This window comes from Lepidothrix coronata, unplaced genomic scaffold, assembly GCF_001604755.1.
Source record: "Lepidothrix coronata isolate B3197 unplaced genomic scaffold, Lepidothrix_coronata-1.0 Scaffold274, whole genome shotgun sequence".
NCBI classification, from domain to species: Eukaryota; Metazoa; Chordata; class Aves; order Passeriformes; family Pipridae; genus Lepidothrix; species Lepidothrix coronata.
In genome coordinates this window covers 562645-588509 of record NW_016690454.1, presented here as the reverse complement: position 1 = coordinate 588509, position 25865 = coordinate 562645, and the positions used below count along the sequence as shown (strand labels likewise).

The window sequence follows — 25865 nt, the reverse complement described above, 5'->3', positions numbered from 1 at the left end:
TTCCCTAGGAGCAGGCCTATGGCAGCTCGCTCCCTAACTCTCCCCCAAAGCGTCAAGAGCAAGACTGTGACTGGGAGCAAAGGATCTGCTGAGTCTGTGGGAGGAACTGTGCAGCCACACACTCCTCAGTACACACAGAAAATTTACTTGCAGTCTAGCCTGATACACAGATGAGTAAATATCTGACACACTTGAGCATCCAGGCAACGAGATACCTATATGCGTTCACCGACCGCCCAAATGACTTCCCTCACGATACTGTGAAGGGATTATTTAGGAAAATGTGCCCACCCACATTCAAAAAGGAGCAATTTTTGGATCTCATTAGTGTCCTGAAACCAGATTACAGGCAAATGGAATTGCATCTTAGTTGATAGTCCTTATATGTTTGCTCCAGCTTAGTTCTTAGGTCCACCCAATGAGATCACCAAAGTAACACATGCACTTAGTAATTAAACCCCTGTATAAATGCCTAACCTACTCACAGTAAAGATATTACTGATGAATCTATGGCAAACAAAATTAATGTACACAGTGACAGGCTGACAATGAGAGGCTGACAATCTGAAAACTCAAGAGATAAAGAAAATCTGTTTGCCCACAGGTTCAGTATTCCGAGTGCATAATCCCAACCTAGCTCCAAAGACGAATGCTCTTCAACTGTTCATTCTGAGGCTCATAAGGACTTAAGATGCAAATGCATTGTCCTCAATTTCTGCAGAAAGAATTTTTCTCCCACTACAGTTAATACTACTACACATGACTTCATATAACAGAGGTGTTTACACCCAGAAGAAAAGCTGCTAAAGGCACCCTCATCATCATCTTGCCATCAAGCAATTTATTCACTAGTGCCTGTCACCAGCAGTGTCCAAATTTCAGTTAGCAATTTAATTCAAGATCCTGCATACAATCCTGCATATACTTAAAACATCGTATGTTTAAACAGAACATAGAAGAATTCTCCCTGTTAACCAAAAAAAGCAGCAAAACATCAGCCTGGGACAGAGAACTGTTCAGTACCAGAATCACTAACACTACATACACACTTAGCCTTGCAGCTGAGGGAATATCTATATGCTATTAAACACGTCCATCTACTGTGACAGGTTTTAAAGATGCATCAAATTAGAGAAATCTGGCAAGTACCATAATAACCATGCCACACAGCTGGATCACATAAAATTTCACTTTTTTTTTAAAAATGAATCATCCAACTAAAGAGATACTAGTGAATACATACTGGATTTTGTTTCTTTTTAGTGTTGGTTCATCCTGTACACAGGAACTTGGCAGCATCCCTTTAAATTGTTTTAAATCCCTCTAGTAGTCCTAATTTCTCTTACAAAGGCTCCTGAATGATTGCAAAAGGGCACTGTATACAGGCATTTGTAAAACGCACTTCATTGGTTCAGTTGTTGGATTGTGCTGTGACTCCAGAGGTGCCTCACATGAAGTGCTCCAGCACCCGCCACAAAGCACAACAGCTGTTACAATTAAATAATATGCCTGCCAAAATTATTTGAGTACTTACCCAACCCCAAATAGCTATTCTGTCCTTATCAACAAAGCTCATTTCTGAAAATTTTCTGAAAGCAAACAGAATAATTAAACACTTAACGGATTGCAAGTATCTGCCATTCTACAGACGTGCCTGTTTTCCATCAAATCTGCTGCTTTCTATTGTTGAAATAAGTGTTTCCCACTTCATCACAGTAACTGCGTATGAAAACATACAACAATTCAGGTACGTGTGTCTTAAGGAAATTCAGAAAAACATCTGTGCATGTGACACTCTAAAACCCCTTGAACTACACTCACTGACATTTGTATTGTATTAGGTTAGATTTCACTACCTGTCTTGCCTTTCTTTGTCTTTTTTTTTTTTTTAAACATGCACAACGATCAAATTGCAGCAGGAAGGGACAGGCTGACACATGTAAATCCAGTCACCATTTAAAAAAAATAAATCAAAAAGATTGTGAAATGCTATGTGTTTAAACTCCTTGATATTTTAAAATTCCAAACAGAAAACCCTGTAAGACTACTGCATTGTTATTCTGAGAGATTTCTACTGTGATTGTTTGGCTTAGTGATGTTCTACAAACATAAACCAAATGATAAACATGAACTATGATGTAAAAGCTGAGTATTTCATGCAAGTAACTTCACCACAACAGAAACTTGCAAAAAGCTTGGAGTAAAACTTCTGTCTCCAAGTTCCTTTGTAGCATGTTCTTCGACTAATGTGACAGCTATCCTCTTCATAAAATAAGAGATATGGTAAATTTGTATTACAGCATTAACTCTTCTCTCTTTTTAAGCATAAAATGATGGTTGGTCTATAAATGACACACTTCAGTGAACAAAATTAATGCAGACTTTATGTTATGTTTATGTTTTTGCCAATAATTTCAAGATGACCTTTCAAAACCCTCACCCTTTTCCCCCCTGCACAATAGGCACATAGAAGAAAGAGCAGGTGTTGACCTTTCCCTGTAGCTCACCTGGCTGCTGTTATCTGATCTTCCACTTCATATGTTCCCAGCCTTCGGTTTATTGCATGCATAATTTCATCCCCTTGGTATCCACTTCCTCTGCCATCGAAGCTGGCCACGATGATCTGCTCGGTGCTTGCAAGGTAGGTAGCCCAGCTGAGGTCGAAGGTATAGTCCACTTTCTGACTACAAGGCCCTGCATATCTGGGTGAAAAGTGCCGCAGAATTCAGGCATTTACTCTCTACATATTCTCACATCAAGCATTTGAAATACAATTATCACAGACAATTTTTGGCCACTTAAGCAGGATAAACTTTTAAATTCAACCGAATAAACAAGAAAAGCATCACTGACTGACTCCAAACTGCTGCTTTGCTGGAACTGAAAGCAGCACGCTTTTCTAAAACTTCAACCAATCAAGAAAGTAGACTGGATTTTTTTTTTCCTTGTTTTACTGCTTTCTGCTCTAATAAGAAACTTTCATTATTTTGACTTTAAGCAGCTTATCAGAAATCCAGGCTAAATTTGCTTTTGTTTCTTGAGTTTCAAAGTAATGTTCTCTAACTATTTCTGTTCCATTCACTCAAAGTTTATTTGGTTTAAGTCTGAAATCAACAAATAGCTTTTCACTTGGAAAAATGAATAGTACTTTTCTCTGCATTTCTAGTGTCTCATCAGTCTAAACTTTTTCTTATCTAGGATGAGAAAAAGGAAAAAACCTTATAATTTTAATTTTTTACATTAAAAATATTTCAGAAACACTTGGCCAATATGAAATCATACTCTGAGTGCCTTGATGGTAAAATTCTGTGCATTGCACTTCTCTGTTCAACAGAGTAAGAAATGGAAGAATGCTCTTATGGCTCTATAACCCATTCTTAGCAGTTTTAAAAGCAAAGAAAAAACTACTCAGAATTCTTTAATTCAAGCTACGGATCTTGATACTTCTGAAGGAATTTCTGATCACTGTGAAGCAGAGGTGATCCTGACAAAGGTCCAGGTAAGTCAATAAATTTCTATCGAAACCAAAACAAGTCTTAAGAAGCCAAGAGATTTGGCTGCTCATTAAAAATGTTCAGCAGGCATATCAAAAAGTATTACAGTGCTACCAAATTACATTATATAAAGATGTATCTAAGAAATAACAGTTAGTTTCCTTAGAGAGTCAGCTTTCTGTAAAAAGAGGAAAAGCTTAACATTTCTATTTCAATGAATAGCTAAAATTCAATAATTTCCATTTAGAAGAAAATATACCAGCCTGAAGAGAAGTGCCTGAGGAAGAACAGACCAAACACCATGTGCTCATGGTCTTGAAATTATGAAAAAACAACAGCAAATGCAATCCTGACCACAGGATGACATTTGTTAACACTAGTTGACAGTCAAATGTCACAGAGAAAATGCAACATCACACACTACTTCAGCTTTAGGATACAAGGCTTATTCAAGGTTTCGTTCTGGAATGTCACTTCATTGAAGATTATTTCTAATAATACTATTATTTCTAATAATAGAAGAATTATTATTTCTAATAATTATTATATTATAATTATTATATTATTATATTATAATTATATATTATTATATTATATTATAATTATTATTTCTAATTATTATTTCTAATAATAGAATAATCTTGAAGATTATTTCTAATAATCTTCAAGAGCAGAGGAGGAGGTAAGCTAACACTAACATCCTGGCTTTTAAATCCGATATAGAATGTATTTGCCTCAGTGCCACTGACAGAGTAGTGCTCATTAGGCATTACATCATCTTATGGTACAAGAATCCACCATGGATTAGGATATACCTCAATTTTTCATTCTGTCTTAAAACTACTTCAAGAAGTAATTAGAAAAGATGCCAGTTTTGTGTTTCCTGATCTTATTAAGAGCATTTGAAGTAGATGAAAGTGATTATTAACACAGCATTGCCATGTAATTGAAAACTTACACCTCAAGGAGCAGAGGGTACTTCTTTGATGAATCAAAATGGGGAGGCAGTAACATTTCATACCACAGGTCTAAAAGTGAAAAGAGTTTTACTTAGGTCAGTTCTCCAGTGAAATAATTTGACATGCACTGCAATTCATACGAGAGCACATTTGAGCCATCCCCTAAAAATCAAAAAGCAGTTTCATCTGAAACTGTCCTAATATATACAGGTAAAAGTTCCTAGCTAGTCTATTTTTTTTTTTTTAAATCTTGTACAGTTAAGATAGCGGAAAGCAATAAAATTTGAGGACTCAACATGCTGTTTTGTAACATTATTCTAAGCTTACATGTAAAACTTTTTATGTCTCTACAGTGGTAAATCTATCACAGGCTCAAAAATAAAGTTTCTCTCTCAGCAATAGAAAGCAATTCTAAATATTTTGAACCTGCCAGATAGACTTCGCGTGACAGTTTGTAAAGCATCTCAGAAACATAGCCAAGTATCTATTATTTCTGAAGCAACACTTATTCCAGTTCCATCCATGTTATTCCTTCCACCCAAGTTGGCTGAGAGTTAGCTGAATATTTTAAATGCGCACCATTTAAGTTTTGCAAACTGAATGGTTCAATTGTTCACTCATGAATTTTAAAAGAACTGGTGCTGCAAAGGAACCACAAAGCAAATGCTGATGGACTACACTGCAGTAATAGTCAGAGTGCGAGTCTTAAAGAAATTTGCCCAGATATGAATATGCAAAGCATCAGAACACTGAAACAGTACCAATCTAAACTGAACACATTAAAATACTAATTTTAATTTTTTTGTGTGCTCTGTAGTCACAGGGGTGGATTTCTTCTTTAATTACATAAAGGGATTTGTAAGCAGACTTGAAACTTGAAGTGGGACTACATAAATGGATTTATTTCTCCTACTTGTGACATTAAAAATAGTTTCCCCTTACCCAAAAGCTTTTACCCTGAAGACATGAAGTAGTAAGAACAAAGAGGAATAAAAAAAGTGAATATACAACTGATAGCACGAAGAACATCTTTAAATCTCCATCTTGCCTGGAAGATTTCATCTTTAGCCCTAGTAAAAATGTGACAGAAATAAAAGACAGAAAACACAAAGATAAAGAGAGTTATTATATAAATAAGGTAACAGTGAAAGAAGGGAGGTATCAAAAGGAACAGTTAGCAATGACTGACCAAACCCAATATGGTTTGTAAAATATAATTTTATTAAGAATATCATCCATTTTATCAAGAGGAAGTTTGTCATGAAGAGAAAAGCTAGTAGCAAAGGCTGGAGCAAGAACAGTTTAGACAGGTACCAGGCCTTCCACTGATGGTCTATCTGATGTTGCTCAGCCTATGACCACACCAAGAATGTCTCTCTACCCAAATTCTAAGGAGCACCACTCACAAAGCATTAACAGTTAACATTCTAGCATTTTGTTATAGTCTGTATTGAGGTTTATGTAGTCTTGAAGCATGAGTGTGCTTTTAAGAATGTGGCTGTTCAATCCGAATGTTCCTTCACACAAAACCAAAGGTGATGTTGAAATGATGCTTATAGGTTTTTTCAAGCTTTTCCATTTAAATTGTGCCTGCTTTTTTCACAGTAACTGAACTTCTCCACTTTCCCAACCTGCTAACCCAAACCAAACCAACTTGCACCTGTAAATTAAGACCTACTTGACTTTATAATGTAATTTAAATTCAATGATGCTTATGACCTTTGTGCCCCACCCTCATTTCTCTTATTTATTTTTTTTATTTAATGTGGTCTTAGAGACTTCTGTTTTTCAGTTTATTATAAAGGAAAAAAAAAAGGAGCTAAGCCATTTCATTGCAAAAACATCAAGATATCACACTATGGAAAAAGCACATTTTAGATAAGAATATTTTGGGATTTCAAAAAAAAATCATCTTGCCTCTTAGTGCTGAATAACTGCAATAATCCCCACTACACCCATCTGTTCTGTCATGCTCTTCAGCAGAAGACCTTGAAGCACTTGGTGAAAAAGGGATAGAAAGGTAAAAGATGTTTTTGAACTTACTGTATCCACCTACACTAAGGGAGCCAAATTTTTTTGAAGGCATCTGAATATCTTTCAATGCATTTTCCAGTTCAGTATTATTTTTCAAGTATCTGAGGACTAAATAACAGAGTAAGTAAGATTCAAAGATTAAATACATTATTTTCAAAAAATCTCTTTAATTATAATAAGCTCTAAATAAGCTCTTTAATTATGAACCACTAAGTATTCAATCTGAGATGACAGCAACCTACATTGCAGTTTTTGTTTTTCCTCTCAGATTCAATGTTTACAATATTTACAATATAGTTTTCCTTCAGTTATTTAGGAACCAGAAAGCTCTTTTCTCTGTTTTTAATCTAAATGCAGTTATTCAGTAAATAAGTAATACATTACTCACTGTTTTCTAGCACAATGTAAAATAATATTAAATAAACTATGAATAAAGGTATGCCAAACTATATAATTTATTCTTCTGGTAATTATTTGAAATTAAATTTACCCTTTATAATTGACATTTTTATTACTATACTAAGCAATGACAACAAAATTAAAATAAATTTACAGTGCAATTTTCTGGCTCAACACAAATTAGATTTAAAGACAATTCCATACCTTGATCATCACTGCTTCTGTGCAGAGTAGATATGGGCAGGCCAGGACCTGTTAATTGGGCACAAAACCTTCATGGTTGCATGCCATCTTGAAACACAACTCTCATAAAGTAATTGGAAACAGGTGAATCATAAAAGCTCAGAACTCATTTCCCTCCAGTCTGCTCAAGCTGGATTTTAACTCAGTAGGGCCCAAATTCAAGCCACAGGATCCCACAAAATATTCATACTGTCTGCAGATGAACCACATTATTGCGAGGTACTGAAGAACTGAAATTCCACTCTTTAGCAAAGCCTATGCATAGGTTGTGGACCATGGCTGGGCAATCAGTAAGCCTTGTCACCGAGACCACAGCAGTAGTCTTCACCCATTTTTACAACCTGACAGAACAATTCCCTCTCTGCTGTCTGTCCTTCTAGCCCACAGATAAGGAAGATCTTGGCATCTTAGAAAACAGCATATATTTCAATTTAAAGACATTAAGGGAAGATTTCATTTTTCTTGCCCTTTGATTAATTTATCCCTTGTACTACCTAGCACAAGCACTTACAGGTCAGAGACAGACTACAGTCCCACTGCTTACCTTGATTGCATTACTTGGATTTTTTTTTTGACCAGCACTATCTATCTTAATTTTATTTCCACACATGGAGCTCTGCTCTTTACCCAGCCTCCTGCTTGTCATGCTTTCAGAGCCTCCAAATTCCTTCTGCAGGCAGAGCTCCACATGCAGCTCTTGAAGAGATGTGCACTGGACAGGAGTGTTTTGCAGCTCTTTCAGGTCCACTGACAGACAGAACTAACAAGTTTTATCCTAGTAATTTTTGTCAAGGTGCTTTTGAGCCTAGGAGGCAGTATGTTTTTCCACTGCCAATGAATTTATCCAGTGTTATCAACACATATCATTGTTAAGCAGTACATATCAAGATCCCGATGAAGTGAACTTCCCCACCCAACTAATCTGTGAGTCATGTTTATGTCAATTAATTCCGGATATACTCACCAAGACAATTTAGCTGATAATACTGTGCGTCTTTGCTGAAGGACACAGAATAATACTGGCATCTTTCTTGATTCAGATCACAGCTAACACATTTAGTAGAACTTGGACTGCTTTCCAAGAGCACTCTGCAAAGTAGTTGAGCTTCATTTCAGAGATTACTTTTTTTTAAGCTATGCTAAACTAATATATGCTTTTTAAATAAGATGGCCGAATGAAACGTTTAAATTCAGAAGTGACGAACTGATTTAAAGATTAGAGAAAACAGACTTTAAACTTTTGAGTTCAATTAATATTGAAATTATAATCATAGTAAAAAAAGCATGAGAGTTTTTCTTTGGGGCTTTGTTGCTTGAGGATTGGTTGTTTCCTCTCACAATTTCCCTTTATTAACTAAATTTACAGAAAAATATTTTCATTATTTTTGCAGTTTATACTCTTACACCAATTGTCATTAAATATCCTATAGAGGATCCCACCTTAGACTGAACTTCACAATCTTTAAGTTTTCAATGCATTTTCTTATTTTTTTTCATTAACAACTGTTTTACCACAGTGCAGAAAAAATTTCTTACTTATAGAGATTTCTTCCTCCTGGTTTTCCACCATATTCATTACTAATGTAGTATCTATAAAAGCAAAACATACTGGTTTTGGTAAAATATTTACAGTACCTTACAACATTTAAAGGTTTTACCTTACATGTTTAAATCAGATTTTTAATGAGTTAAATGACACCTTCTCCCTGTTCTCCATCCCTGCTTGCTTAGACCCTTGTTACCAGCCCTTATGACAGGAATTAGTAGCTTATTTACAAATACTTACAAAAAGTCATTTGTTACAGCTTCTATGCTGATTACTTCCCACTTCCCTGAAGTAATAGGTACTGGATCCTGAAATGGGGGGGGGAAGGCAAAGTAAAAAGTAAAACGTGAAGCTTCTTGATCACCAGAAGAACCACAAGGCAGCACTGACTGTCCTACACATTATTACTCACCTGCGAGCCATTTATGTAATAGATGTGCTTGTAACCTGCTGTGTTGCTGAGGACTTTGTAGTAGGTAGCATTGTCGGGTGCAAAGTAAGGGACAGATGGCTGAAACTTGAACATAAGAGAGATGTCTATTAAAGCAAAAAACAAAACTCTAGATACAAAACAATAAATGTAGGTTTTGATATCTCTAACCGTGAGTCTCAGTACTTTAAACAATGCATCACTGAACGTACTGCAAAAATTTTTGCCTACTGACTTAGTAGGTAGAACCCATAGCCATCACCCTAAAAGTAAGCACACTTAAAATATTATCTTGCTCCTTAAGCAGCAGAATTTCCTGAGTATCGGCCCTGGTATTGATCTGTATCCCCTCCCTTGAATCTGAAGTACTTCAGGTGTTCTTATTTTTTTACCATTTTAGGAAATAATATGTGTATCTACTTTCAAAGTCACTGTTTTATTCTGTCCAGTGCAGCTGTAACCTATAAAAATGTGAACTTTGCAAATACATGTTTCTCATGAATTTTACATTTTAAAATGTGTTTGTGAACAAATTCTTTGAACTCAATTTGGTTTTTTAGCTTAACAGTAAAAAATGTCCTGTTCTCTTGAAAAAAACCCAAACCCAAGCTGCTTTCCAAGAGGAAATTTTGCTAGTAAGTAGGTGATTACAGAATGACATGGAACTAAAATTGGAATGATATTTTCATGAAGGAACTATCCATTTATCAATTGAGAGTGACAGAAATTAATTCTTCTACTGACTGCCATTTGAATGTGCTACACATGGTAGAAAGAAAGAGAGGAATGAAACTGAGCTGAGTGAAATAAAAGATACTTCTGTGATAAATGTCCAAAGGATTAAAATGTTAAAATCAGATTTTTAATGAGTTAAATGACACAACTGACACAATGCAGTTGCCTCTGAGATGTTATACCCATTTTGAAATGGAAAGTGAAACAGAAAGCTGAAGTGACTTGCCTTTGGTCATTCAGTAAGCAATGACAGAAATTAAATCTTCCTAACCCATGTGCTGCAAATAACCTCTCCTTTTTCCCAAGCAATATTTTTGCAAAAAGTAACCTGTTGAATATTTTGCTAGCCTTTCCCTTATAACAGTCTTGCTTTTTCAAAGTGTGACTTTCCTTCAACTCAACTGGCAAGCTCTAAGTTAGCTGATGACCTGGAAGCCTTTTACAGTTACACAGGCTTTTCTGAGCATTCTTAGATTATATGTAATTTCATCTCTATCGAAAAAAAACAAACCACCAAACCCAAAAGCCATTACAGATACAAAGAGAGTACTATGTCTATATTTTACACATATATATAATTTACTTAAATCTGTATATACTTATGCATGTGTAAATATACATCTCACATATGTATAAAAATATTCCTTATGAGTCAAGTATCATTTTATCATCCCTAAATAGGTAAAAAGAAAAGAAAGGAATAAATATACCTTGCCTATCCCCTCTTCAATTCTCCCTACTCTCCACTCCCTTCTCAAATCCAGGAATCATACAGTGAGATTATCCTTTCTTCCAACAGCTCCTAAGAAGTGGGTTGTCTCTTTAAAAGAAACAAAAAACCAACAACCTAGTTTGATGGCACAGACTTGCATTTTGCCCTCTCATTTTGCACAACTGTTTACAAAGTCTGCAGCTTGATCATCACATTGTCTAATTGTGAAGCCTTTGCTGCAGAGAAGCAAAATGTGTCAGCGTTAAGGCCTTCCTTTCCATATCAAATTTGACAGCAGGTGGGTTGATCTCTCATCTTCATACTGCGGATGATTTCATCCCTGCTGTTGCCTCCCTCTTTGCATTTCTTTAAACTCTCATTTTTGACTTCAAAAGTGAATTAGTGACTAAAGCATAATCAGTGTGTGGAAAATGCGGGAGTGGAGTGTACTCTGTGTTCTCATCAAAAACTCTGAAACTCATTTCTCCCTCCAAGTCTGAACTTTTGCATCTCTGCTTCACTTCCCCCAGATCTTCTGTGTAGTTCATTAGGTGCCTACTCTCTACCATGTACAAAAGGACTGAGAAGCAGCTTGGAAAGCATCATCCAGACAGCAGCGACTGGTTTGGCAGAAGCATATGAAATTTTTAATCTGGTCAGTTATATACGTCTTCTCCCCATTTCTCTTCAATGGCTATGTCATGTGGGGGATAAATAAATAAATAAATAAATAAATAAATAAATAACCCCAATGAGAACCTGGAATAGTTTGTAGCAATCTAAAATACTAAAAAATTACTTTTGTCCTCTATGCCTTTCTTCTAATATGATTCAAAGGTTATAGGATATGCTTCTTTATACATTTTATTCTGTAGATCTTTCTGGAGGTGGCAGGAAGACTGGAAAGCAGCTAAACCAGCATAGCTGGCAACTCCCCCAGAACAAAGGGAATTCTGAATCCTAGCTCCTGCATTTCCCCCCCTACCTACTGCTACCAAAGCAGCAGGTCAGAAGTCAAAAGGAGTCTGGAAAGGGTGCTATGCTTTTTGGCAAGCTGAACATGTAATCATAGAATCATAGAATGGTTTGGATTGGAAGGGACCTTAAAGTTCATCTAGTTCCAACCCCCCTGCCATGGGCAGGGACACCTTCCACTAGACCAGGTTGCTCAGAGCCCCATCCAACTTGGCCTTAAATGCTTCCAGGGATGGGGCATCCACAGCTTCTCTGGACAACCTGTTCCAGTGCCTCACCACCCTCACAGTAAAAAATTTCTTTCTAATATCTAATCTAAACCTACTGTCTTTCGATTTAATGCATTACCCCTTCTCCTGTCAACATGATGCACAGGTCAAAGAGGACATGGTTACAGCTCCAGCCCATGCTGCACTGTCAGCCCAGCCTGGGAGTTCAGAACCCCATACTCGCCCCCAAAAAAAGCTTAAACTCAGGGGGCGGGGTGACACAGCAGCTCCATTTGAGAACATTTTTTCCTGTACATGTAAAATGCAGCAAGTGAGAGGACTGGACCTGCACAAAAGAGGCACTGCAAAATGCAAGAGGCTCCTATGAATTTTTCTTAATTATCAGAGTTATTTAGCATGTAGCAGTTTTAGAAATTGAACACTCACTCTGCCAATCCAGCCAGTTGTACTTTCTTCCGTAAGTTGTTTTCCCTAAGAAAAAACAAACAATCCCATTACAATTACGCTTATTTTACATCAGGCTTTATTTCTACAAAGATAAACATACAGATATACTCTACTTCTTTCCAGTTTCATTTGTCATTGGAACTCTTCCACCTAATTTTTCTTACCTGTGGACATGACCAATTAGCATTTTCAAAGTCACAGACTGTGAGGACTGAAAAATTCTGAATTCTTCTGAGCCACTGCAGACAAATCCTTTCATCTGTCACCCATGTTACAGCACTCAAATAATGGTCTCTGAAAACAGCAACAGCATTAGATATTTAAAATCCTCTCTGTAATTGCATACCATATGATAGCATTCAGAAATTCACTGAATGACACTCATCTGGCTATTTTCATTTCAATCTACTCTTCAACAACAAACAATTATGCAAACCTAATTGAGCCATTTTTTTGTCAATTGTTTTTTCTGCTAGTAGATGCCTTGGTTATTTGCAGAGATACAATAAAGAATTAGATGGTTTGTACAAACCGACTTCCAGAAAGACTGCAATTAAATTCTAACAGCCGGATCACTGTTCTCTAATGCATAAAATAATAGCTACTCCAGACTGTTCATAAATGTACTGTGTGCATCTATAGGAAATCCTTCTCAATGTTAAGTTGTATGTGCCTTAGATTTCAAAATTTTACCCTTAGCTGCATGAAGTTGGTTGCTTGTAAGCATTTTCTGAATTATACATATTTTTGTTCAATTTAGTAGTTATTTCCATTAGTTAAAATGGAGGGAGAGATCATACCAAAACCAGTTATTACTTTGGATATTTTACTTTAATCTTCAGAATACCAACCTGTTGACATGAAGAACTGGAGTATCTGAAAAAAAATCACCTTCACGGATATTCCTGTATATTAATTTTTAAAAGGCACCACATAAAATTTAGTGGTTTTGTTTACCATTACGATTTGTTAGATGTACTGTCTTTTCTTATTTTAGATCTCTCCTATCTCCTAGAAGCCTTATGAACTAAAATAAAACAAACCTCCCCTCCAAGGCAAGTATACATTTTTAACCGGAATTTGCACATTTGACTTAGTTCCAAGTTCATGTTCCCTTTTTCCCCGAAGTTAGTTAACAAAAATGTGTGGGAAGTTTTGTGATAAGAGTATCTTCGTGATCACTGTGGTTTGGGGGGCGAAACACTACAATTAGTGTGGATTGATTAAAAATATATGCCAACTGGTTACCGACAACTTTCAGATTTATTTCTGGCTTGCAGTTTCAAAATCCTGTTTGGATAAAGTCTATTTTTGCATTTACATTTGACTGGGAAGTCAGTAGGTCATTTAATTGCTACTGCCACTGGCTCTCTGCAGGAGCTTGTTTGGAAAAAAAAAAAAGAAAAAAGAAACTGCCATTCTTTATGTACCTATAATAGTGGTTTCCCTTGTTTTGTATAAGGGGAATTAGTCCCACAGTTTTCATTGCTTCAAAGTCAGAGAAATTAACAGTTCTGGTGACTATAAATCATTCATCAGACAAGATGGACATTACAAGGAAAAGAGAATTAATAAACAAAAAATCAATTAATAATCAAGCTATTATTATAATGTAATAAATAGCTTGCTGTTATTATTGAGAGTGGGAATGCACCTTCAGTATTCAACAACCCACAAAATGTTAACTAAGCTGCAATTAATTCAAGCGTAGAATACAGTAGTTTTGCATTGCCCTTCCTCATTTGCTGCTGAGAGGGATACTCTGCAAACACTCTCTACTCAGAAGTCAGCTGATTTTAGGACAGATCATTTCAGACAAAAAGCATCCATTCCCTCCATCCTCCTGTTGGCTAACAGGAGCCCCCCGTACCCACGATGCCAAAAATGGTGTTTAAACACTATATGGATTTCGTGCTGGTCATTCATGCAAAAAATGTCAGGTTTCATCTACCATCATATGGCAAAGCACTGCCATTCCAGATTTTGGCAGTTTTTCTTGACAAATAAAACTCTTCCTCTGAAACAGAAGTGCACTACAAATGTGGGGGTACAACTGCTGCTCATACAAGCTCTGGATAACGCTGTATGATAACTGCCCCTCAACATCCCCTACCAGGCAGGTGGGGTGAGGTACACCACCACTTCAAATATAGTTTTGTTCAGAATTTAGCTCTGTGGAAGTACAAACAGAATTTTCCTCCACTGAAATTAACCTTTCCTGTCATACAGTGGTATAAATATAAATACCATGTAAATATCCATTACTTTGTGCTTCCAGAAGCAAAGCTACCCAACAGCAACATTGCACATCGCTTGCCTTTTCCTACTCATGTATCTTTGTTCTTGCAAAATTCCCCAAGACTCATTCTGGCCACCTCAACTTTTGCAGGACACATATGGTGAAACTTGACCATTACTTGGATCAGCCACTGGGAGGAAGAGTAAGTTTTGATCCTTGCACTCATCATTCAAGACTTGATTTATCTTTGTATTAATCCTGATTTGCAGAGTGCTACATTCATTTCAAAATGGATTAACTCCATGTAACTCATGCCTGTGTTAGCCAGATGAGTACGAGGCTGTAAGGTAGCTGATGCTTATTGTCCCCACATCAACTTTCATAAGGTGTTAACAAAAGGTAAAACATAATTCTAAAACAACAGAGATCTTAATCAGCATTAAGCTAAACATAACAGGCTTTTAATTCTGAGACACTGAAATTCTAGAGAAAAACGGTGCATGACAGCTATGTAACATCCAGCTACTGCAGTGCTACTGTAGCGGAAGGATAAAGAACAACATATTCATAAAAATTCGCATATCTTGGTTAACACATAGATGTTAGTTAGACTGTGGTGACGACTGAAACAGGAGAGCACTGATATTCCAGTTATAGCTTTTTGGCCACCATGTACAAAATGCACATTTTATGCAAAGCTAACAGACCTCCTTTGTTTTTTTCTGGTTTATCAGTATAACCTGTGCTTTCATACCCATCATGTTTGTAAGTGCAAACCTCTAAACAATTTCCACAATACTGTTAAAAAGAAAAAACAAAACCCGAGATCTGGGATATTAAATTCTCTGTGCATGCACTTTAAATTGATGTAGCTGCTCTTTACAAAATACATTTATATCATGTTGTGCATTTCCAGTGGCATTTTGAGAAATACAATTTTCCATTTACTGTGAGAGGTGCTGATTTTCACCATGTTTCCAAAGAAAACAAACATCTTAAGTATAAATCTGAAGACAACCATGATACCTTGCCTTAGCAAGGAGTTTGCTTCCAATGAAATCAAATCTTCACTTACCATTAAGGTTTTGTTTTGGTTTTTTCCCCCCCCCCAGTGAATTGGAATACATATATTATAATTTGATTATACCAAAACTTGCTCATATTAAAGTTGTACTGTGAAATGACTTCACCATAGTTAGACTCCACTGAATGTGACGAGCCAAGAACTTGTCACATTCTGAATATAACATACATGGAATATGCCATCTATATATAATCACTAGGAGGATAATCTCTGTGCAGATTTTCTCTGGTAAATCTTGTTGCTACCAGAGCTGCATGACAGGGAAAAGCTGCCACATACACTGAATATAGGGAGGTCACATATAAAAGCTCCTCCTCTCCCACCAAAAAAACCCCAATCAAATATTGAATCAAAATTTCTTACCCTGATTTTATTTCTGCAGGTGGAGTAATTTCAACAGGGGTGGAATTTGGTAATGACTCAGTATCCACAATAAAGAATCGCACAGTTGGATTTGGAGCTCCTGCCTAAAAAAAAATTTTTAATCGTACTTCTGAGGAGAGAATATTCTTGGTGAATTAAGTGTTTCAAATTATAGATGAATAAGTTACTACAGAAAGAAGGGTAAAACCAGCTGACTTCAAACATGTGAAAAGACAAGTTCCTAAATGCAGTTTTTAAGATTGATGCATAAGTTATCCTTTTCTTTACACAAAAGTGTTACTTATGCATTTCTAGATAAGAAAGACTACTACATTTACAAACATTCATAACTACATTGAGCTTGCTGTACTCAAAGCAATATTTGACTCACCTTTCATCCCATACACAGTACCTAACAGTGAGTCAAATGCATTGCTAACACACAGTAAAGTGCTTCTCCATGGAAGAAGCACCTTACATTAACAAGGCACATCACAGCTACCTATATCACAATAAAATCTGTGACTGCAGCATGTACTCCACTATTTTTAATGTAGTGCTACTGGGAGCAACATAACTCTGTCAGTAAGGGTTGCTTCTCTAGAAGTTAACTCGCCATCATAACAGTTAGGTAGCTGTACTTGATCCACCTCCAAAAGTCAGCAATATTCCAAACAAAATGGGTTTGTAATAGAATGTGTAATTTAAATTGGCACTTCATTCTACACCTACGTCTCTTCTTATGCACCATGGTCAGGACAGAGCACCTGCAGCTGTCAGTGAGCCCAGCTACTCATGGGGAGTGTCAGTGACCCCTCTGGGGAAGGCTGCAAGGGGACAGGCAAAGGTCATGTGCTCCAGAACCTTTGGAGTGACTGACCATGGCTGCTGCAGAGGAAGCTGAGCTTGGCATGAAGAGGGCAGCTTTTTCACCAAACAGCCATAACAGCTGAGTGATCAGCCAGCTCTATCAGCTGTTCTGCTCCAGCTAATCGAGAGTGGAAATATCTTTCCAAGATGGCCAGACCATCATGGATTGGGGTGGGAGGGAGAGGGGGGTATATATTGGTGCCTTAAGCCAACACAGAGTATAAAACCTCAGTGATGAACAGAAAAACTAAAGAAAGTGATGGGCTTGAGATGTTTTCAACCCATCTATTCCTTCCCAGCAACAGGGATGCCCAGCACTGTGATGGCGAGCACATAACGGAGGTCAGCTATGAGAACATGTTTGTATTGAGACTCAGCATTGTAGTGCAACTGCTGTTCTCTAAGTGTAATTTGTACTTGTTTTGTGTCTTAAGTGCATTGCTCTGATAAATCCAAATCCCGTATATGTCAAATAACTTCACACAGGTAAGTCTTGTATTAAACATGAAACCCTTCACATGTGGAGTGTATGAAAGAACCTGTTAGAGCATTTTGACTCTCACCCCATTCAGTCCAGTGCCAACTGTGCAAGAGCAGTGGGCATAAAGTCATGTGGAGAGGAGGGGGGAAGGAGAAGGAGCTGCTTACACTAAAGGCTTCACTCTCACAGCTAAAACTGGAAGACCTTTAGGTGTGGGCAAAGAAACTCCTTCAGCAGATTCCTCCTCTTCCTCCCTTTACAGGAAGCATCCAACAACTGAAAATGCTACCTTAGTTGAAGAAGATTTCATTATCAATACCACACACAACCCTAACATAATGTACATCTGCTAAATGCTTTGTACCAACTTCAACTCCCTGAGAGCTTTTCTTTCCCAACATCTACTCGCTACCTCCAAGTTTTATGGTGAAACAACAAAACCTTAAATCATACTTCTTTTTTCCTTTTTCTTTACCCTGGAGATAATAAAATACTTTAACATTGCCAGATGCTGTTGACTTCATAAAGAGTAATCACAGCAAGCTGTTGAGGAGACAGACAATATTTTCATTAGCAGGAACTGATTAAATGAGACTACTCTCTTAATGAAACTGTAGAACAAACATGTTTAATAAATAACACTGACCTTGGGATATGGGATTCTGATGGTCTTTGGATACTGCAAGGTGTCGTCAGAATAAAAGGAATACTCTATAACAGGAACTTCTGTATCATCAAAGGCTGCATATGCCAAAAAATTGCCATTTGGAGACCACCACAGAGCAGAACTGGTGCCAAACATTTCCTCTGAAAGAAACAGAAATGCATTTAAGTTATAATTGATATTGGCTCTTCTATCCTAGGTGCTGTTCTCTTAAGTTTTTAATAGGATATCTTTTTTTAAATTGAAATTCAGAAACCAAACTGTAAAGTGTTGGAGTTATGAAATTAGACATTAGATCAATATTTTTAATCTATCATATGAAGTTAATTCACATAGTAAAATTTCCAGTGATGCACTGCAAGTTAGGCAAACTCATTTCCATTCTTTGATTCTCACACTAGCCAAGTATTAAGCTCAGGTAAGGACGCATGTTTCTTTTAAAATAGAAATTTTGATTAATTTGAACTTTTCAATGGTATAAGAAATAAGACAGTAATAATAACTACAATAAACCAAAGGTTTATATGATAATATAAAGTAAGACTTGCTTGACATAATTACCTTCATAAACCCAATCTGGTATTCCATTGAAAATTTTATTTTCTTCTCCATTTTGAGTGACTGGCACAGCTGCTGATGTTGGTGAAGCTTTTACATAAACATTATTTTTCCAAACATATGCCTGCAAAACATCATCATGATGACAATTACTATTATTATAAATCCTGCTTCCTTTCTTTACTTTATCTACTGGGAAATTCACAACAGATGACAGAAACTATTTTTAAAAGTTGCATTTCCCCAATCACTGATACTTAACAAACTTTGAATTACAAATACAAACCAGGTGTAGCAACTTAACCTTGTTTTTTTGCAAAAAACAAGTCAACTACGTTAAGTGACATGACTACTGTAACAAGTTCTGAAAACCTTGCTATTCATTTTCTGCCAATATACAAGCCTATTTTCCTTTGCCAGGAGTTTTTTTTCACTAATTTGCCTTTCAAACAAAACTATCAGTGCTTTGGTAAAACATTGACTGGGGTCTCAGCACTACCAATAGATCTGCAAAAACAGTACATTTCTGCAGCAGCACTCAGAACTCCTCTAGGTTTTGGCACCTGCCCGCCTCTTTAATAACCCCTGTTTTTTCTCTCCAATAACTGAACAACACAGTTTTATTCCAGAGCTTCGCTACAAGATGCAGAAAGCTCTTTTTGACTTCCTCTGCTTCTGTGGTTGGTCTCTATAATTCATATACTACAAGCAATGAGAATAAACAGGCACCACATTCTCCTGTGACAGTCAGATCCAATGCTCACCACAGGGAATACACAAGCCTTGCAAATGCAGTGGCTTTCACCATTGAGGATTGGAGGGGAGAAAGAAAAGGACAGTGGGAAAGAGAACAAGAGGATTTTGATCCTCTAATCTCATTACATGCATTCATCAAGTAAAACTTCATTGATTATTGTATAATTAGGAGATAAAAATCACAGTGATGATTAAATAGACATTCGTAATGCTGCTGCCTTTGAAAAGGATGAGCTCCTGTCTGCAACTGTAATAACATGAAGTTCCTGTGCATTTGTGCATTACATGACTACTGGGGCACTGCTTGCTTTCAGGAATGTATTTTCATTAAAGAACAAAAGAAAACACACAGAGGGATTTTGGAGTCTTTCCAGCAACAGTAGTCAATTTTGAAACAAGTTCAGCTACTTTATCGAGCAGTAGGAAAGTCCCGAAACCTCAAGAGTACAGACAATGTGAGTTTCCATATCACGTGTACGAAAATGACTTTATATTAAAGTGTCGCTTATCTTTACTAACCAGTTTGTGACCAACAGGTGACCAGGATAGATATTGTGTATCATTAGGTAGTAGTCCATCATCTAGAATAGAGCTGGAAAAACAAAACCAAAATGCAGCCAAGAGAAATCAGTGAAATGACATTTCATTGCAGAAGAATCTTAAAACCACATCTCACGTGAAAAGATTACTGACCTGCTACTGAAATCATAGATGTGATATGAAGCTGTAAAGGAATACCTCCACAACTGTAAAAGAAATATTTTAATATTACGAAACTAAATTTCACCAGGATTCACATCTCTTGCAGTTTGAATTACCTCTGAAACTCTCCTCATGCTTTTTCTTAAGACAGAACACAATGAATATATGAGGGTAACAGATCTCTACAAGGTTTAAGAAAAGACTAAAGGATTGCCACCCCTCTGGGGTCTTCACTATGACAGAGGCCACTGGTTGATTAAGGACAGATATACAGACACCAGAGATGATGCACATTTTCAGAAATCCTTGTAGCTACACGGCAGACTATCATCACTATGCAGAGTAAATTCTCCTCCTTGTGCCTTACTGGCTTGCTTACTGTTTTCTGTCTCATTTTTCATGTCGTATTATTGAACTTGGCATCTTATAGTAGTTCTCACAAGTCCCACAGTATGTCTGTAGCAGTTCCTCCAGTACAGGGTGACCTATTCCCATTCATACTGTCACAGAAATAACCCTCTTCTCTCAGAAATCTGCCTCTTGAAGTCTGTATCCCCCTGTGGGCACTTAGAGAGAGAAAGACGATGATGATAATGCAGACATTTAAACATGTTCACGTTGGCTGGAGAGGTTTGATTTAGCCCACAGTGTTGACATGTTACGATAATGCTATCTTCTATGATGGTTCTTGAATATTTGTATTAAGATATAAAACAACAACTTAGTACTACATAACCAGATGGCTATTACATAACAAGTGTCTACATCCACATGATTCATTTTGTTACTCTGTTTCTTTGCAATAAAGATTAATAATAACAGAACTTTCAATCACACTATTATATAAAGGTTAAAAGATCTTGCTTCAGCATTAAAATAAAATTAACTCTTATGAATGCAACAAATAAAATGCAATTACTTATAATAAATTATGAGTAGACGTGATGTGTAGGGTGGCTGGAAAAATATTAGGCATTTTGTGGCCACTAAAGATGCAGTGAAAAGTTAAATAATTCTGAACAATTCAGAAAGATGAAAGGTAACTGGCTAAGGTAATGCAGCAAGGAAGCTAAAACTGAAAAAAGTGATGACTGAGTGCACGGACTGTGCCTGGCACAGTGCAATAGCCATTCTTGGACTGCCAGGCCAGAACATGTAGACAGAGCTCAGTGACACAGTGCTCAAGTATTTGTACACTGCAGAAGTCAGCACTGAGCTTTTTACAAACAAAACAGGGCAGCTTTCTAGAAAAAAAAAAGGAAAGAAGCACAAAGTTACAGGTTTCTCAGTGCACAAACTGTACAGCAAATTATTGCCTCCATCAGGCTCCTCAATTGGCACACAGAGCCAGGTTTTCATGCCACCTGGCATAAATGTAGGTTGACCTTTCTTGCACAGTTCGACACCAAGCCAGTGTGAAGCATTTTGCTGGAGGCTTTTCATGTGTTTGCTGACAGCAGGGAACAAGGACACACAAGTCCACTCCAAGCACAAGCCTTCTCTTGAAAGCACATGCTGCTTTTCAGTCACCTCAGTTCTCAACTCTTGCATCCTACCACCACAATGTAACAACCACATATATATATATATATACATATATATAGCATACACGTACAAGCAGATGTACCAGCATATCTACTCATCACTTCTCCTTACCCACACAACTCCTTGAACAGCCATGCCTATCTACTCTTCTAGATTGTCTTCCCAGATGAACCATCCAGCCTTGCTCTTCTTGTGATAACTGTCCATCCACTTTTTATCCAGATGCTTTTCTCAGGCAGTCATGTCTCTTCTGACAAGCCCACGATAATACCAGTCTCTTCTCCTCCTGCCTGCTCAACTTGACTGTTCCCCTACATATATCCATCTCATTCATCCCTCCTCCTGCATTTCCCTCACATTCTCGCAGCCTCTCAGTTGTTCTCAAACCTTTATTTCCCAGTTTCATCCTCAGATGTAAAGTGCACTTGTACCTTTCTATAGCTGTACCGCAGAAGAGCAAACTTATGGTCAGGAGACAATATAGCTGTGCTTGCCTTGTACTTATCCTGTCAACAAAGGAAGGGGAAAAGGAACACATTAAGCACTGTTTCCAAAGAAATGTGCAGAACTAAATAGTAAACTCAATACCTTTCTCAATGTCTGCATATATTACATATAAGTTAACATACTAATGTTGTATTCGCCAAGATTACTGATGATGTTCCATTGTCAGCACTGATAAGTAGGATGTTCCCATTATTTGTTTCATGGAGATACTGATTTCCTAGAAGAACAAGAGAGATGCTCATAAAAAATAAGTAAAATGTTTATCATTTACTTCTCTTTTCCCCTTATGTTTATAAGCAGGAAATAAAATTCAAAAATCTGGTCAATGTTGTGTTTCCCAGTTCAGTAATGAAAGGATGCTTATAGCACAAGAACGTTCACAAAATGTAGTCCTCACAGCATCCACTTTCTAGCATCTCTTTCCCTTGGGGCACTAGGCATATTCAAAAGGAAAAGTGCCTGTTCCCTGGCAGCCCAATGCAGAGAAAGCTGACACGCTTCAGAGGAAAACATGTTTCTACCAAAAAGCACAAAAGTATGCACTTTCAGCAGTAGGAGAATATAGCTTGCCATGAAGGTAAGCATGTATCTAAGGGGGGCAAATATCAACTCTTTGAGCTGTTCTATAATGGTACTATTAAATAATTTAACTTTTTTTCAGGATACAGTGGTCACCTCAGCATGAAGATATGTGTTTATTGAAGGTAGTACATTTTCTTGACATTTAAGTTGTATCTATAAATTAATTACCTGAAATCCACTGTAGATCATATGGTTTGTATGAATAGTCGTTGTTCAAGTAATTCTGTAGAGTGTACGTTTTTCGTGAATCAGGCTTAGAGGGACTTTCTGAAAAAAAGAGACAGAAGAGAGATTTTGATGTTGCTGCAAATTGTTCCACCCCAGCTTCTTAGCCTGACTACCGAGTGGGTTTTTGTTGCTGGTTATTAAAGTGTTTAAGCTAAACACCTCTAAAGTACTAGCAGTAGGAAGACAATAAAACTTTACTGCAAGATAAATTCAGCAAGCATAAAAGTGTCAATAAAATCACTCAACAAACTCATGGAAATGAAAATACTTTTTTGACAGTGACGAAAATGAATGAAAGACCTCTAGCCATCTTATTTCAGCAAACACATACTTGTACTGTACTTGTACTTTCAAAAACTGAAAAGAAGCGATCTTGGTGCCTTTCTCCCCATGCTCACTCTGGGAGGTTTGCTGCAGAGCCCCACATGCTAATATTTGCATCAGACATCAGTTGTGGGGTGGATCACACAAAACAGAGATGTACATGCTCATCATGTGCTCTCAAACAGAGTGGTGGACAGGCAAGGTTGTCCATATGACTGAAATGTGACATCCATGTGAGTAAATGTACAGACCTTGGGAGATGCCCTAAAAAGAAAGTGGCTGCTGTACTTGATCACATATTCTGTAATATTGCTGTTCCTGTTCCTGAACCCTTCAGTTGTGAATTATCTGCTTATGATTAAACTCAAATTTCAGAAATGTCTCAAAAAAAAAAATAAATCTGAGAAGCAGTAAAATTTTCAGGGAAGGTCTGATTAAAAAAAAAATAAATCACAAGCAGTTTCTAATAAGCTTATGATGAAATAACTGGTTAAATATTTATCCCTCTCTTGATGTGTTTTTCATCAAGATATCTTAATATTTATTGCCATGTTACAATTTTGACTGGAAAATTAAAGCCAAGTAACTGGGTTACTCTGAGAAGACCAAGTGAAACTTTGAACGTAGTTAAGCTAATGAGTTTGGTCATCGGCTTCAGCCCATTGCAGTCAACCTCTAAGAAAAATATTTCTTATTGGCTGCAACACACATGCTGCTCTTTCCAAAATATGAAAAGTAATAGCAATAATAACAACAACAACAACTCGGTCTGGGAGTCTTTGTGATCTTTTTCCTATGAAAACAAAGACTACAGTTTTTAAATTCAGGTGTGCAATTCTCTCCCTGCTTCCTCTCTACCTTTTTTTTTTCTTTTAATGGAAACCTAAAACCTCCCTCATACAAACCTACACATTCCAGAAGGGAAGCAATTTTTATTTCAACTGGCTAAATCAAAAGACTAGAATAAAAGCAACTGATAAAAACACTCAAGTACAGATGTGGTGACCAATCAACCAAGATACTTAGCACATCCCTAAGAACTGCCTCTTCTTTCATTATAGTGAAGAAGAAAAAGAGTGCAAAGCCCTTGGGGGGACACACAGGAAAACACCTCACAATAATTTTTCCAGGGTATCTTTCCGCAGGTTAAATACATGTGTCAAATGGAACACAGCAGGAAGATATTTATATTAGCTATTACAGCTTTACTCTTATTTCCAAGCAATAAGCAAATTGTATATATACAGCACAGACTGTACAACCAGTGCTGCAATAAAAATCAAGAGACATAACAGTGATTTTTAGTTTAAAATGCTCAGCAAAGGTTAAAAAAAATGCTTGCTCAATGCCATTTGAAACTTGACTGTTCTAAAAAATTAGGCTAGACTTACTGCTCTTGAAGTGTCTCTAAGAATATTAATTTCTCAGGTTAATTATTCGATATTAACTGAATATGTAATTTGATGGATTATGAACAAGTGTGCATTTGATATTCACACAGAGTTGTCTAGTTGGGAATATGACTTCTCTCCTTCCTAATTGAGAAAATGTACTTTTCAATCAGAGAGGCTTCAGAAAGCAACAAAACTCTCTCTTGGAAAAGGAGAAGCAATTTAAGACAGGTGGCTGATGAACAGGTTTAGGGATTTTTCCAAACTGATGAATGTTTTCCCCCCTGGTGACATACATATTTTGCTAAGGTCTCATTACTAAAAAATCAGGCCACTATTAAGATTTGTTGGCTGTGTGTAAAATTAAAATTTCATTTTCTGTCAACACCTTCCACGTAGTATCTGAATATGAAAATGTACGCCAAGCTGTAAGGGGGTAGTCGTAGAAGTTCTAGTTGAAGTATTTTCTTAATTTACAAGATAGGCCATTACCATTATATTCATACTTATCCACATTATGCCACCAACCAAAGAGACTCAACATACATTGAATTCTGCATTTTGGTTCTCCTTGTTCAGAATCCATTTGAAAAGAAGGGTCAAACAGGGGTTTTTTACAAAATAAAGTAATTGTTGACATTCAAGAGCATTTTATTGGCTTTGAAGATTGGATACAGATCAATGTATGTTCATACTTTAGCAAAACCGCTTCTTTCACTCTTGGGTTTCTCAGAGAGGCTGTGAGGACTAAATGTTCTTGCTATTTTTGTTTTTTGACTATTCCAGCTCCAGACTTATTTTTCTAAATTCCAAATTTTCTAAATTACTAGCTTCCAATGCTCAGTACTGGGGGTAGTTCTGTTTTATATATTTATTGCTGATTTGGATGAAGGGATTGAGTGCACCCTCAGTAAGTTCGCAGACAACACCAAGCTGGGCAGGAGTGTTGGTCTGCTGGAGGGTAGGAAGGTTCTGCAAAGGATCTGGACAAGCTGGATCAATGGCGAAAGGCCAATTGTCTGAGGTTTAGTAAGTGCTGGGTCCTGCACTTTGGTTACAGCAACCCCACGCAGCGCTATAGGCTGCGGGAAGATTGGCTGGAAAGCTGCCCAGCAGAAAAAGACGTCCACTGGCATCCTGGCTTGTATCAGAAATGTGGCCAGCAGTACTAAGGAAGTGATTGTCCCCCTGTACTTGGCACTAGTGAGGCCACACCTCAAGTCCTGTGTCCAGTTCTGGGTCCCTCAATTCAAGACAGACATGGAGGTGCTGAAGTGTGACCAGAGAAGGTCAATGAAGCTCGTAAAGGGTGTGGAGCACATGTCCTATAAGGAGTGACTCAGGGAGCTGGGGTTGTTTAGCCTAGA

At 37.1% G+C, this 25865-nt stretch overlaps 1 protein-coding gene across 5 annotated transcripts in view; it reads right to left on the bottom strand.

The window, feature by feature from the left end:
- The window catches only part of DPP4 (dipeptidyl peptidase 4), an 80855-nt gene that overhangs the window by 49491 nt on the left and 5499 nt on the right, over positions 1 to 25865 (bottom strand). For 3 of the 5 annotated variants that reach the window (XR_001878296.1, XM_017836293.1, XM_017836291.1), the window contains exons 3-21: positions 22724 to 22822; positions 22096 to 22190; positions 21898 to 21972; positions 19913 to 19965; positions 19739 to 19811; positions 18467 to 18587; positions 17888 to 18048; positions 15891 to 15994; positions 12369 to 12498; positions 12184 to 12228; positions 9088 to 9192; positions 8916 to 8983; positions 8666 to 8719; positions 8094 to 8218; positions 7091 to 7138; positions 6497 to 6595; positions 4453 to 4522; positions 2508 to 2702; positions 1535 to 1589 (exon numbers count right to left, since the gene is read on the bottom strand). Coding sequence is in view for 3 of the 5 variants with exons in the window: in XM_017836293.1 (XP_017691782.1) it covers positions 1535 to 1589; positions 2508 to 2702; positions 4453 to 4522; positions 6497 to 6595; positions 7091 to 7138; positions 8094 to 8218; positions 8666 to 8719; positions 8916 to 8983; positions 9088 to 9192; positions 12184 to 12228; positions 12369 to 12498; positions 15891 to 15994; positions 17888 to 18048; positions 18467 to 18587; positions 19739 to 19811; positions 19913 to 19965; positions 21898 to 21972; positions 22096 to 22190; positions 22724 to 22822 (1775 nt within the window). In the remaining 2 variants the exon portion in view is untranslated. The other 2 variants (XR_001878297.1, XM_017836294.1) reach the window with 2 other exon arrangements.